Raw genomic sequence first — 15,821 nt, forward strand, 5'->3', positions numbered from 1 at the left:
AATATAGTTGGTGCCCTGTAAGTATTAAACTACTTATAGACGAGGAGACAGAGGTTCAGAGAGGCCAAAAACTGAGCCATGGTGACAGTGGCAGAGCCAGATTATCACCTAATGTGCTCATTTTACCATTTCTATATTATCTCCCTAGAAAGTGGGTTGATTTCTTTCTGACATTTATTTATTCACTTATTAATTAACTATTTATTAAGTGTGTGATGTCTCAGGCCTCTGTTAAATTTGGGAGATTCAGTCCTTTCTAAGCCATCTGTTCCTCACATCCTCATTTCCACAACTACTACAGACTCACTGTGTTGCTTTGAATGAAGTTATTTCGCTTCAGAGTCCATGTCAGGGGTTCAGAACACCAAAGGTTTAATGAAGCTCAATTATTCATTAGTACTGTGATATTAAGCAAGTCACTTAAACTTTTTGGGCATTAGCTTTCCTCATTTATCAAATGGAAATTTTAAAAAAAATCATGACTTTTCTTTGTATAGAGTTGCAAAAACACAGGAACAATAGATGAAAAGTACTTTGAAAGATGAAAATGCTATGTAAATATAATGTGTAGTTTTATTATCCCATATGCCTTCATTTGATACTGTAAAATTTTAGAACTTACTGTCTCTACTGAACCTGACTCATCAATCAATCAACAGAAGAATCAAAACAGACTCAAGACTGAAGGAGATTTCAGAGCTACTTTCTTTCATTCCACAAATGGGGAAATTGAGGCTCAGAGAAATTTCCGTGTTTCCTGACTTCTACATCAAAGCTGGAAATTCTTTGCATTTTTGAGACACTATATACACATATTTAGCGGCATAGAAGGAATGTATCACATTGATTTAATTGATTTGGGGACATTTTCCCCTGAGAGTTCGAGGAGAAAAATTTCAGCATTTTTATCGCTTTTTTCACCCCTGCCTTTCCATCTGCCATGCCCGAACCAGTGACCGATGACAGTTCTACTCAGATGAAACAGTCTTGTGATTAGCACCCCAGATGCACACATGTGTAAATGTGTTAGACCACTGGGGTGCAGGAAGTAAATTAGGCTTATTTGGATTTACTTTTTAATTTAAAAATAGGACAGAAATCAAGCTTTGTATTTTATAGATGCATTAACATCAGTGGCCCATACATCAGACACGTCACATGTTGCCAGCAAGTATTTTGAGGGAAGAGTAGGAGCCGCGTAACATGGAGAGGCTGACAGTGGCCCCCTTATGGCTGACTTGCTTTCCCCGAATTACAGTTTATATACACTTGGTTAAGGGGATTTAGGGATTATATAATCTAGTTATTTTTAAATGCTTATTTTTTTATTGAAGTGTAGTCAATTTACAATGTTACTTTCATGTGTACAGTAAAGTGATTCAGTTGTACATATACATACATGTATATACATATACATGTATAATTTTCATTCTTTTCCATTACAGCTCATTACAAGAAACTGAATATAGTTCCCTGTGCTACACAGTAGGTCCTTGTTATCTATTTTATATACAATATGTGTGTCTATTAATCCCAAACTCCTAATCTATTCCTCCCCTCCTTTCCCCTGGTAACCACAGTTTGTTTTCTAAGTCCATGAGTCTATTTCTGGTTTGCAAATAAAATTTGCATCTTTTTTTTTTAAGATTCCACATATAAGCAGTATCAAATGGTATTTAGTTTTAACTCAACTCATCCTCACAAAATGGACAACTGGCTTTAAAAGATCCCAGTAAGGAAACTGTGGGCTGAGGATGATGCTAACTGAACAAGCACAAGTCAATAGAATGAAAAAACAAGAATATGCAGAGTTGATACACCTACTCCTGGCTGAGCTCTATGTCAGCTGCACTCTAATTCTGATTCACCGATGGTGTGGCAGAATTGGATCTAGCAAGAAGTCAGCCAGAACAACTTAGAGTTATCAGGAAGAATATCTGCAACAGAAATTTACATCTGCTCTAACAACGAACTTCTAAGTATGTGTGCCCCGGAGAATTAGCCCGTGATACTATAAAGCCAACAGGATGAGAGGACATTTAAAAATGAAGCCTTCAGAATAGGAAGACAATACTGTGCAGAATTTATTTGCTGGGGGGTAACTTCTAAAAACACATTTTACGTAATTTGGACCAAACTTAACAATAAAATTATGAAGCTTTTTGAGATTGCTTAATGCATGAGAACTACTTTACATTAGTAAAATGAATAATACATAATATATCATAAAACCTTATATTACAAATCAATAATATACATAACATACGTAATTCCTTGGAATCTTTACATTTTGAAGAATTCAATAGGTAACCATTAAAGTGCTTTCAAATTTCATGATGATGCCATGTTCACACCACCTCTGACATTACTAAGTGCTAACACTGTTATTGCCTTTCTGTTGTCAGAAGTTGTCACTGTTCAACAGTCTTTGGAGAGATGACTTTATCAGAGTACCTGTCTACAAACTTCTTAGCTTCCCCATTCACTGCCTTGAAGGTAAATTATTTAATATACATATAGTGGTGCATAGAAACTGTCTCTGGAAACTTTGCCTGTTGTATACAAAATTCTGCGGGGAGTATAAACTTTCTGAGAAAATCTTCAGAAGAAAAAATAGTAAGCCATGAAAGAAAATGGATTATTAAAATCTTAATACATTTGGCTTAGGTTGAGTTTAAGAAAAACCAAGAATCAATGACATACTTCATTGCTTATTGAAATATTGTCTATCTCCTAAATGAAATATTTTACTGAATCCCTAATAAGAAAAATGGTGCAATATAATGATTTCATTAAAAACTCTCTTCAGTTTAGAATTTTCTGACTAGCTATCTCTGTGCTTTCAAATTAATAATGCAGCGGGATTGCTCCTACTCTTATTTGTATAGGAAGGTGAAGAATCATTGTATTATTCCTTTCTTTTCCTACCCATTTTTGTGAGGGTTCATCTTGTATTTCCAAAGTAAGACATAGTCTGCCAAAGTTCAGTAGGTATTCTGTGCAAATTGTTCTGTATGTAGATATAATTTTTGGTGTAGTCATGGGAGAGGGTGAGCTAGTCATCCTTCTACTCTGCCATCTTGGCAATTTGTTGTAGTGTTTATATAACCAATAAGAAACATTACAAATCAGAATCTATAGAGTGAAAAATGTTCCAATGCAATGATCTTCAACTTTAAGAAAACATTAAGTTGGTTAGCATACAAAGTAAAGACTGTTTTCCTCATTTGCCACACTACACCTGGACTGGCACAAGTGTACACCTACTCATCCCACATTCTCTTTCTTTTGGTGTTAAATAGAGAGTCATAAATTTATTTTTATGGTTGTAGAATTTGAAAGCATTTATTCTTCACCCAGAACTTGCCCATCTGGAATGTCTTTTTCTTATCATATATTATTACTAAAAATTTTGTGGAAACAGAACTCTACTTAAGTTTGTGTCTGTAGCATGTCGTTGTCATGGTCAGTACCAATGCCTCAGCCTGATAACAACGCAGCAAATAAAGTCAGTAGCAATCCACCAACCTAAAATAGATGTATCCCAAATCAAGCCACTTTAAAGATAAACAAGCATTTTGCACACGAATAAATAATGCTATAAATCTTGCTATATTAGATTGCAAATAACTCCGACTGACTGAAATTGCTTGACACGGGATTTACTTATTCTGCACGTTCATAAAAACAACTTGTTCTCTGACAGCACTCATTCTTGGCAATTTACCGCAGCTGTCAGCAGCCAATTTGTTCAGATTACTGCTCTGCATAAAAGTGTAACAATCATGAGGATTTATTAGCTGATTATCGTAAAGGTGGCAGTCCGTCTTGCCTGCCAAAATGCAGGTGATCAGAAAGTTAAATAATTACACGCAGATTAACATTATTTCACCTTCACTTGAAATCTGTAGCTCAGCGACAGGTAAAATTTGTTATTCAAACTTGCAGTATGTTGCACACCACGTAAGTGGGTTTATTGACTACTGGGCACTTTATTGTGCACTTCATGGCTTCAGAACATACTGAATACAAGACCGAGGTGAAAGGACCATGGACTTCAGAGTCAGGAGTCCTAGATTTGAGTCTCAGATCAATCACCCCAAGTTTGGCCTAGCTGAGCAATTGCTAAACCTCCTTCTGCCTCACTTTTTGCACCTGCAAAATTGGTATAATAGGAGCCACCCTTGTTATCCCCTACTATTGAGCTAATGTGTGTAATAGTGCCCTATACACTGTAAAACATTATTATCATTGTTTCTTTCCATTCGTGGTAAATTTATTTTTGTGTAAAATTTAACAACCAGATGGCATTAACTCGCTAGCTATTATAATAATGAAAAAGTTATAAGTAAAAAAAATTTTTTTAAGTTATAAATATCTTGGTAAATGTACAGGTTGCTTTTTCTTCAAATGCAACCATTCAGTATTTTTTAAGGCTAAAGACTACCCACTTTAATACATTAACTCATTAATTCTCCCTTTTGAATTATTGAATTTATGTACCTTTCTTAATTACACTGAACCTTTGTACTTTCCACTAAGGCACGCTGTTCTATGAGCCTTTGCATTAACACTTGGTGTCAAATTCTGTATTTATTTAGAGAAGCAAGAGCCATAACTTCCAGTATTAAATCAAGCTTCAGGTTGATATAAAATTAAATCCAGTGAATATTTATCAAGCACCTACTACTTGCCATATACTTCTCTAGGTAATGTGGAGGCCACGATGAACACAACACTCAGAAACCCCTGCCGTCAGAGAGCTCACATGCTAGTGATGGGAAATAACTAATACAATAAGTAAGTGAAATGCACAGTGTGTCAAATGGTGATGACTTCGATGGACAAAAACAAAGCAGGATAGGGGAAAGGGAGTATCAAGGGAAAGAAGTTTCAATTTTAAATAGGGCTAGTGTAGTTGCCTCCCTGATGTGACATGTGTGCACAGATCTAAAGAAGGTAAAGAAACAAGGCAGGTGGACACATAATGAGTGTCACAATGGAGGGAAATATCCTGGGGCAGGGGGGTGTCTGGTGTGCTTGAGGAACAGCAAAGAGGCTGGGACAGAGCAGAGCAGGGAGGGGCAGAAGAGCAGAAGTTCAGGGCAGAGGGGTCACAGGGCTAGATCACAAAGAGCAGTAGAGGCCACTGTAAGGACTTTGGTGTCACTGAGATTGAGATGGGAGACAACTGCAGGACTGTGAGCAGAGGAATTAGATTATTTTATTGCTGTTATACTGAAGGAAGAACAGGAGGCTATTGCATTGCCCACATGAAAGCTGATGGTGGCTTCCACAGGAACCATAATCATGATTGAGATGTAAGTGAATTCTAAATACATTTTGAAGGAGAAGTTGGCAAGATGATGGATTTGATGACAAAGAAAGAAAGGAATAAAAAATGACTCCAAGATTTTTGGTGTTAGTAGCAAACAAGAGAGAATCCTGAAGGAAGAGCAGATTTGGGAGCACTGAGGGTGAGAAGTTTGGCTTTGGACCTGCTAAAATGGAGAAGCCTATTGGACATTCAATTGGAGATATTAAGCAGGCAGTTGGACAGGGGAGTCTGGAGTTCAGAAAAGAGTTATAGAGTAAAGCTGTCTGTCTGCCGTCAATCTTAGATGGTATGGAAAGCACAAGAGTGGATCAAGGCACCACGGGAACCAGTAGAGACAGAGAAGATGCCCAGGGAGTGAGCTCTGAGGCTTTCCAAAATTAAATCAGGAGGCAGATGAGAAAAAAACCTGCAAAGGAGGCCAAAAAAGAGCATGTGATGAGGTAAGAGGAAGCCAACTGAAAAACATACTTTAAGGTAGGAAACAATCAGTCAAGTCCAGCACTGCTGTTGGGTTAGGTAAGATGAAGGCTGAAAACCAGCCATTGGATTTAACAACTTGGTGGTCACAGGTGACTTTTGACAAGAGCAGTTTTGGTGAACTGTCGGGGCAAAAGCCTGGCTATATAGGTTCAAATGGGAATGGGACTGGATGATGTTCAGTGTGAACACAGTTTTCACCATATGGACACTTCAGATTTGCAAGTGGCTCTTTCACTCATAACCAGTATTGTTTTTGTCATGAAAAAAAAAAAGCCCTGTTATTGAGTATACAGTTACAAAAACATATTTCAAAAGTCATTATATGTGACCCCAACCTGGAAAACAAAGCGAACAAGAACAAACTATAACGCAAGAAACTAGTCTATGTAGATAATCTAATCTACACACATGTTCTCAAATATGGGACTGAATTAAGACTGTATCCTTAAAAACAATTGGGCATTGATGGGACAGTATTACCCTCTATAGCCAGTGTAAATTTATTCACCAGCCACCAGCCAACTCCCGGAATAGTCTCTAATTTTTAAGTGAATAGAGACATATCTTACTTATTCCCACCATATGCACAAAAAAGATCATCATGAACGTGATAGGGGCACTAACTATTGCTACAATGGAGATCATGTTACTATATATAAATCTATTAAATGAACATTGTATACCTTAAATTTCCACATGTTACATGTCAAATATATTTCAATAAAAATTAATTAAAAATAATTTAACACAGATATAGAATATTGCAATAGTTTGCAAAAGAATGAAGATGACCATGACAGCAATTTTACTCCTGTTATTTTAATCTTAGAACCCAAATCTGATTGGAAGATAAGTCAATTCTTTTCCAAACTATGCTAGGCTCAAGAAATTCTATTATAATCTGCATTATTTCCACTGGTCCCACACAACCTTCACATAAACACAAGCAACTTGACCTGCTCGCCACTTAGGTCTAATAGTATATTGTTTTCAGTAGCAGGATGTGTGTAAAATACAATTTAATAAGTATGAAGTCAGATACCAAGAGTTTCTGCTGTTGCCTGGACATCAAGTAGATTTGAAATGATGGTGATTGGCCATAGTCATTTCCTTTTTCTGCAACAGGCATGTTTGTTACATTAGAGGAGGGAATAACAATTTTCTATTGTTCACAGTTGATTACCTCAAAATTCAACAATAACTCCCTTTACTGTGAAAAATGATTTAAACTGATACTCAAAAGCTGTCCTAGGAGTCTTCTTGTCTGTGTTTTTGTTGACTCTAAAATTTTTAGGGGCTCAAATTGCTTTCATAGTCTATTATATTTAGCATATGACCAAAAGCAAATGTTTTTTAGTGAAGCTGATGCCAGGTAAGTTTTTTATTATATTTAGAAAAAATATAACTGGAAATAAAAGTAAGTCATTTGAAATAAATGGGAGCTTTAGAAATTCCTATAAGTCTTTAATGGTAGCATTTGGGTTCACCATCCAAGCCAGTTTTAACCCAACCAAGATACTGGGAAGCAGAGCACACAGTTGTGTCCATCAAGGCACAACGAGGTGATGGAGCTCAGGGCTGCCTGATTCTGCTTGCTGAGTTCTCCTGTGTAATAGCCACGGCCATAAAGAACTCACCCAACAAACCAGGCGAGGCTAAGCCAGAAACTATATGCAAGTGGTAAATATTGCCAACAGATAAAAATCGATGAATGGAGGATACACTTCCAACTAAATTACTGGTTTATTATAAAAGGATATCACTCAGGAATGGCCAGATAGAAGATGTACAGGGCAAGGGTGTGGTAAGGCACGTGGAGCTTCCACGCCCTCTCAGGGCAAGTCACTCCCCAGCATCTATGCAAGTTCACCAACCCAGAAGCTCCAAAAATGGATTTCTTTTCTTTTCCCAAACTTCATAAGACTTTCTTCACTCCCCCAGTTATCTAGAGCAATCCCTACGATCTTCAGACCAACCATTTATCATTGATCTCTCAAAATTTGCCAAAATACAGACAAACCTGTAGAAACAAAGTGAAGTGAGATAAGCAGGTACACCTATCCACCAAACGTTTCTTTAATATAATTAGGCCCTCGAAGGATTCGTAGTATTATCAAGTGAGGAAAAGGGAAAGGTCAGTACCAAATGGGCTGAGAAATTTTCATAATTTCCGAATTTGGAGATTCTTTTCAAAGAAAGAAAATACATAAAAGGATATGTCATTTTGGAAAAAAAAATAAAGAAAAGGATAAGAATGACTTTATGTAAAACGGATTCAGAAGTACCAGTGCCAGTACATTTTACCAATTATTTCACTGTTTGACTAATATAAGAAAATTTGAATTAATGAGATTAATGTAGCAAGTTACACATGACAGTCATTCTGATTATCTTGTGGTCAACAAATATAGCTAATGTTGCGCTAAGTTATGAAAAGGAATTCATTATTTAAGGAATAGCTAGACAACATTTACTTGAAAGAGCTCATAACATATTGAGGAAGACAGAAACAGGCATATATACATATAATATACATATTATATAAAATGAAATGTATTCAGTGTGTGAACAGATCTGTACTGATACTTAAGCTGGTGGTATATCCCAAAGAGGGCAGGGTAGAACTTTAAGAGAACTCTGAAAACAGTGTTTTACTACAGGGAAAAAGTATGCAGTGAAGGCTTGCCCTTTAAAAAGGATTGAAGTATAACACAGCATTAGATTATAGCGGTGTTTTTCTCATTTCATTTTATAAGTAAAATATTAAAGGTTAACTGATGCTATTCTTTGACCTCTTACTTAATAATCTTCTGAAGAAAACCACTGTTTAAAACATACTTATTAGAATAACAAAAAAACAGAGAGATAAATATGTTGGGTTGGATTCCTATTTTTGCTTTTCTAGTGCAAAATTCTCTTTATTAGTAGTAGTATGTATGCATTTCATCAGGCTGTATGTTGAGAGACTTGGAAATCAAGTGAACTACAATGAAGAAAGAATTTTCTAAATGAACAAATTCTCCTGTGCACCATGCTTTTTTTCAGGATTGGTAAGTTTCAATGTGCTTTGCAACAAAGACACATATGTAACTATTGAAAACTATAAAACCAGGCTTTAAAGAAAAAAAAAATTCAGATAATTCAAGCAATCATTCAAAAATAACCTTGTCTTTGTAGAGAGATGTCATGTAAGCCTCAGAATACTTTCTTCGCTGCATTATCAGGTTAATGTGGATATGCCTCACTTACACACTTCCTTCACTAAAACTTGAACTCCTAGGAGATTTATAAACTCCTAGGAGATGATCAAGATTCTCTACCTTGTAGGGAGTTGTATGAAACAATGCATTTTACGGCCACGATACGCTTTACAAAAAGTAATATTATCTCAGATCACTTTGCAGGCTATGAATATGCTCTTTGTTTCTTGTAAGTATCTTGTATCAAATGAGATTCCTCTTTCTCAACTCCCATAACTTTTATGCACAATGTTTCTGACGTCTGGAGAAAATTTCTGGATATCAAATGCAGATAGCCTGTCCATCACCTGGTCAAAACTGCCACCTACTGGTCAGTCTTCAAATCTATTTTTCAATTCACCCAAGCCTGCTCTTAACAAGGTAAGATCCCTTGTTTCAAAAGAGTAAATACCAATTATAATACCAGAAGACTGACAGGAAATACTCTTTTAACAAAATTCATCTGCATTAGGGTGAGCCAAAAATACCAAATTGCACAAACCTTCCAATAAAATCATCTCTTTTGCCAGCATCTTTGTCCCATGCAGTGATATCAATGATTCCACCTCTTTCTTCATAAAGATGAAAATCAAATTGTTCCCTCCACTGAGGATTCAAAGTTTTGGGCATAATCTGGAAAATAGAAAAAGTCATTACTCATCAATATCAGTCTTTTAAAAAAATTTTACTTGAGACTTAAATCAAACTATCTAGAAAAGCACATAAGTGATTTGAACAAGAGCTTCCAGAAGTGATGGAAATGAGTCATTAGGTCCAATATCTTTATTGCTTACTGTCTGAAAGAAGCATAAAGGATGTGTCCCGAAAACGAAGAGGCACCCCCTCATCATCTTGAATAACAGATGAGAGGTACAAATTACATAGAAAACACAAGGAGTCTATAAGTGAAACAGACCACTCAGATGCTAGCATTTATTTTATATAACCACTTCATGCACAAAGATGTAACTCATAGTATGTCATTTCATAATAAAGGAAAATGAGGATTCCCAGAGTTTTTTTTTTTTTTCTTATTCTCCACAGACATAGGAGTTCTCAGCTGAATAATGGGAAAAAAACAGACAATGAAGTTCTGTGGGAGCAGGAGGAAAAAGCAAGTAACTTTTGGGTGGTCAGGCAAACTTTCCACTTATAGCACTGATGTATCATCCCCATTTTATATATGGAGAAACTGAGATCTGAAGTTTAAGTGACCCATCTATAGTCATGAGGTTTTAAGGTCTAGACTCAAGTCTGTGACTAGAGCCTCAGCTCTCCTTCCCCAAAACAGAGTGCCAAAAATGTTTGTGAATTAAGATGAATATTTGTGAATATAATCTCCACATCACATATATGAGAAAGGTAATTTATCTGAAGTACGGTTCTGTAACTTCAAGTATTCAGTTAAGACACCTGGTGGAATCAACGAATGAAATGACCCATACTGATATGTTTTAAAATTCTACTCACCATTGGGTTAGACAACATTCATATTTGTTTCTCTATTCTTTTTAGCAGGAGGGCATGTAGTGGCCTTTTCTCTTTTTAATGTATGAGAGACAGATCTTCAGATGTAAAGACTTTGAAAGCAATGAAGTATGTTATGTGCAAAGGTAATGCAAATGAATCACAATTTTTAAAGTTCATAATCTGAAATTAATCAGCAATAGATCATGGAAAGAAAGAGCAAAGAGAGACACGTGTCCATAGCTGGGTTTCATATTTCACACCTAACGAGCAGAACTATAAAAATAAGTAATGTTTTAAGCCAACCAGAACATGGAAATAATGTTAATTGATAAAGGATAAGACAGAAGTGGTCACAGGTACCTATTTTTGAAATCAGTAGTTTCTTTAAAATGGTATTAAGCCCATGGCAGAAAAAAAGTAAGATGGCACTGGATGGATGCTATGATAATTCAGATGATCTCATCATTGGGTTCGGATGAACTTTAAGATATTTTGGAGAATGGTCTGACTTACTTATTTGGCCAAAAAGAGCTTAACTTTACAGTTTGCTTTTTTAGGATTGTTTTCCCTATATGATTTCCTATAGGTCAGAAATGATGCCTTCCTCTTCAATGTGAGCACTCAATAAGGTAACTAACCAGCCTGCTAGCAGGTCTGACTGCCTGCTAACAAATCACCTCTGTGATATTTCCAGCTACCTTAGCTATTGATGAAAAGTCCCTGGGCCAGAAGGAATCTAGGCAGGCTGTTTATCAAAAGTTCACAAAAATTGTGATGTTAAGGCAAAGTTATTCCCATCAAAGTAGAACGTGATCAGCTGTCTCAAGCTGTCAATGCCTACAAGCTACAGAGGCTGACCATTATAGAGATTATATCTGGATACAGTACAGATAAATATAACTATATAATGATGACTACTATGATCTTACATATTATTACTTCTGTCAATAATATGATAATATGATTATTTAATATGTTATTACTACTAATATAATTGTTGTTATATAATGTACTTATTACTACTGCTGCTACTTTTCCTCTTCCTTCTGCTACTACCTTCAATTGAGTATTTACTATGGGAAAAGCAGCATTCTAAGCCCTTGAGATGATTGGCATGTATTATTCAATCTTCTCAGTAACTTCATTAGGTAGGCATGATTTTTATTCTGATTTTCACAGATGTGGAAACACAGGTATGGAGAGGCAAAGTAACTGTAATGGCAGCAGGAATTTGGTCCTTTGTTTTACAAATAAATTTTAAAAACCTTGCAGTCCGCATTGGTGCAGGTCAGTTTCAATAAAATGGTTTAGAGTAATGTACAAGGTTTTCATGGAACGTCAAATAATGCTGTTCGTAGTGCTTATACTAGTATCGGGTGTAATAATAATACTAGCCAACACTCTTTGAGCACTTTATGTGCCAGGCATTTACTTAGGTTTGCTCCAGCCTTCTTTTTTTTTTTTTTTTTTTTGATAGTTCCTACTATTATTCTTGTGTGATAGATAAAGAAATTGAGACCTAGAGAAGTGGTTTACCAAAGGTCACGTAGCACATAAAGTTAAGAAATGCAATACAATTGTCGGTCCTGCTTCCTGACATCATGTTCAAAAGAAGTTCAGTAAAGCAATAAATAAGTGTCTGGTGTTTTCATGTCCTGAAGCATGGCTGTTAACCACCACTGCCTTCCAAGTACTGACAGGAACACAAAAGAGATAGGTTACCTTACTCTTGTACTTCTGATGCCCAAGCCGGAACTTCACATAGGGGTCACTCAACCCGTTTGAATCCATCGCCTTGAGGTCTCGTCCCTCAATCAATGTGATGCTGACTATTCCTCTCCAAAGATGTGATTTTCTGTGTACATCTGACAGACGTAAACTTTGGGTCTGAAACTTTCAGTGAAGGAAAACAGAATTAGCTTATTGTGTTTAAAGCCAAAATACCATATTTGGCATTACTCTTTCCTCTGCTAATTTTTCAGAAACAAAAAAGAGGCAGTTACAATTTTAAAAAGTAAAAATAATTAATAGATTATTAATTATAAAGTTACTAATAAGTATGAAAGTATCATCTCATGATAAATTTAAGGTTGTTGTGTAAAAGAGATGTGTGCTCAGCATAAGAAATTTTAGTTTTTCAATTCTTAAAATTACATGTCAATACTTTTAAGAATATCAGAGAATATTTGCATATGGGTCAAATATGCCTGCAACAAAACATGTATAAATAAATATTATAAACATAAAAGGCCTCATCCACACTGTGATGTGTAATTTTTAATTTTTTAAATTTTTTTCATGTAACAAATGGATTTTTAGTTTTAAGATTAGTTGCAAGTTCTATTCAGAAAATGTAAAAACCTCTTTATTGCCACATTTGGAGATAACTGAGTTTTAGCTCACTAAAATCTATTTAAGGTATCATAAAACAGAAAACAAAATCAATATACCCTCCCAAGATGTCTTGCTTATGCCTGAAACTTGCATCAAAATTTTAAAAAATTATGTATGTGATTTACATCAGCTGGTATGTTTCTGGATTTATTTCTCACTTTAGTATCTGAACGTTTTCTTTAATAATTTTTAGTTGCTCAATTCTAAGTCACAATATTTAAGTCAGTGAATAAAATCAGAATTTTAAAAAATTAGCAAGACTACTAAAAATGGCTATAAAATCTCTTTGAATTAAATAACATATAAAACAAGCCAGAGAAAGTAGCTAAATCGTTAATGACCTTTTCAATCTGGATTCAGAACCAAGAAGTATTGTAAAAATTGCTGGGTTTCTTTCATGTTGTCAAGCATGTTTCCTTCACTTACAGTCATTTCATGAAAAAAATTCAATGTATCACTCAACCCGAAAGTATTTCACTTCTGAATTATGGATTAACTCTACTTTTGACCTAATTCCTTCTACATTAAAGTTATAGTCCATTTTGTATAAATCCTCCTCCCGCTTTGAACTCTCACTTTTTTCTCTATACTACAGTCATGCCATAGCCATTTTTATCTATCATCAAAAGTCATTCACGTCAGGATGTTTTATTAGGAAAATGAAAACTATATTCTTCAAAAGATAGTACTTTTAATATTTGAAGATTTCCATGAAAATGTGTCTAAATCACATTGCATATTTTCCTGCCTTGGTGATCAGCAAATTTTGAACAATATTGCTTGGTGGCTCTGCCTTATTGATATAAATGCAGGATTTTGCCTTCACAACCCTCATCTCTGTAAGCTCAAGAGCAGTGGCATCTGTGTTCTAAAGGGCAACCAGTGTTACCTGGAGCACTTGTAATATCCACAGGACTCCATGCCCCACTTCAGTGAGAGCCCCTCTGCTCCTATCTGCTATGTACACTCGGTTTCCACACTGGATTTTCTTTGGACCAAGGATTTCTCAGATTAAAATAACTGTTTAGAATTCATTGCATCAAGTAATCTTCAAGGGTTTTTTTTGGTTCTAAGATTTCATGCACTTATTATTATATAATGCAGCAATCGATTTCAGTGTGTCTATCTATCTATATCTGTCTGTCTGTCTGTCTACCGACCTATCGGCTTATCTAACACCTGCTGCTATTGGGAATACCTCTAACAGCAGGCTCTAGAGACTCAGGTTCTCAACTTTGGGTCTGAAATTTTGTTAAGGAATATGAGTAACAAAGAAGGAAAGAAGGAAAACAATTTCTGGCAAGTAAGAAGAAATAATTATCTTAGTGAAGACCAAGGAGTTAGTAACTACTCATTTATATAAAGCTTTAGAATTTGAAAGTGCGTTTATATACATTATATAATTTGCTTTCCACTAAAACCCTATGAAGTAGCAAGGCAAGGCCTGCTACTTCTATTTTACTAATGAGGAATTTGCCGCTCAGAAAGGTTAGGGTAGTAAATGATGGATGTGCGATTGGAACCCAGGATTTCTCATCTTTATTCCTGAGCTTCTCCCAACATTGGTCTTCAGTGCAGAGACTCTCCCCGAGGTTTAAAAGTAACCATGATTTAGGTATAATGTTGCTAAAGGGTGCTCTCCAGTAAGGTGAGCTGATTATAAATGATATTGCAGTTGACATTTTCCCACCTTCTATTTTCTGTTCCATGAGCGCATGTATTCATATTTAGAATATTTCAGCTTGCAGATGGATATACTTAATGACATTTTCTACACACTGTAGCTGCACAAGTCATATAATGCCCTCCGTCAATAACAGTTTGGTACAATCTCGGTTACACAGCAACTTCAGTTCACAATGTCAAGCTATGTTCTTGAATGGTACCATGTCTGAAACCCTTACTTGCTTGCTCCTCCTCCTGTTTTCACACGAGAACAAGACTTTTACTTACAAGATAAGAAATGCTTTCCTGGGGATCCTTCATGCTTTCACTGAAATGAAATGAACTTAACGGAGGCTTTACCTCCGGCTGCTAGTTGTTAGCAACACATTTCTATAACCTGGAGGAACATTCCCAGAATGACTTGGGAAGCTAAGGGGAAGGAGGAAGAACATTTCTTAACAAAATCAGGGCTAATAAATGCAGAAATTAAGGTGATCTGTGTAAAAGGCTAAAAGAAAAACAAAGTGGGGTCAGGGGAATTTTCCAAGGACACACTGACCAAATATCATTTTTCAAAGTGATTTTTCTTCTTCAATTTTTTTTGTTAAAAATGGTACTTTCCTAAAAGAAAGTCCATGATTCAGCTGTGATTTGAATAACTGCATAGTTATGAAATAGATACTAGTCTGAGTGTGAAGAATAGGAACTTGAAATACAGTCATAAGATAAAGGGGGAAGATATAAACTTAGGCTACTAATAGGAGAGAAGACAGGACTTAGCATAAATGTCCACTTGCATCTTTCTAGCAATTTCTGACTATGTGACTTGGCCATGTTGCCCCCTCTCTGCATCTCAGGTTTTTTATTTATGGTTTCCAGTCTGTACATCAGGCCCCAAGTATGCAAAAGCCCAATTTGTGTGTGTGTGTGCGTGTGTGTGTGTGTGTGTGTGTGAGGTGGTTAGGGGTGTGGGTTGGGAGGTGTGCGTGGAACAAAGGTATATTCCATAAATAGAGAACATTTAATCCACTTCGCATAGTTGTTACTTTTATTTATTTTTTAAATCAAAGTTTTGGGAAACTCTTTGGGGAATAAGTGGAATTCCACAACTAAAAAAAAAAAATTTTAGAAACTACTAGCTTTAATGCTCCCCAAGGTAGCTCCTGAGTCACCTGCTCTGTTTAAAGTTTCCTTCCTCTGTATGGCAAAGTTCTCCAAGTGTGATCCATAGATCA

At 35.8% G+C, this 15,821-nt stretch overlaps 1 protein-coding gene across 16 annotated transcripts in view; it reads right to left on the reverse strand.

Moving 5' to 3' along the window:
• Positions 1-15,821, reverse strand: part of MCTP1 (multiple C2 and transmembrane domain containing 1) — a 483,190-nt gene that overhangs the window by 187,912 nt on the left and 279,457 nt on the right. For all 16 annotated transcript variants that reach the window (XM_074360364.1, XM_074360366.1, XM_074360368.1 and 13 more), the window contains 2 exons: positions 12,250-12,420; positions 9,560-9,690 (listed from right to left, as the gene is read on the reverse strand). In XM_074360364.1, the coding sequence (XP_074216465.1) occupies positions 9,560-9,690; positions 12,250-12,420 (302 nt within the window). The remainder of the gene's footprint in view (positions 1-9,559; positions 9,691-12,249; positions 12,421-15,821) is intronic.

This window comes from Camelus bactrianus, chromosome 3 (assembly GCF_048773025.1).
Source record: "Camelus bactrianus isolate YW-2024 breed Bactrian camel chromosome 3, ASM4877302v1, whole genome shotgun sequence".
In the NCBI taxonomy this organism is placed as follows: domain Eukaryota; kingdom Metazoa; phylum Chordata; class Mammalia; order Artiodactyla; family Camelidae; genus Camelus; species Camelus bactrianus.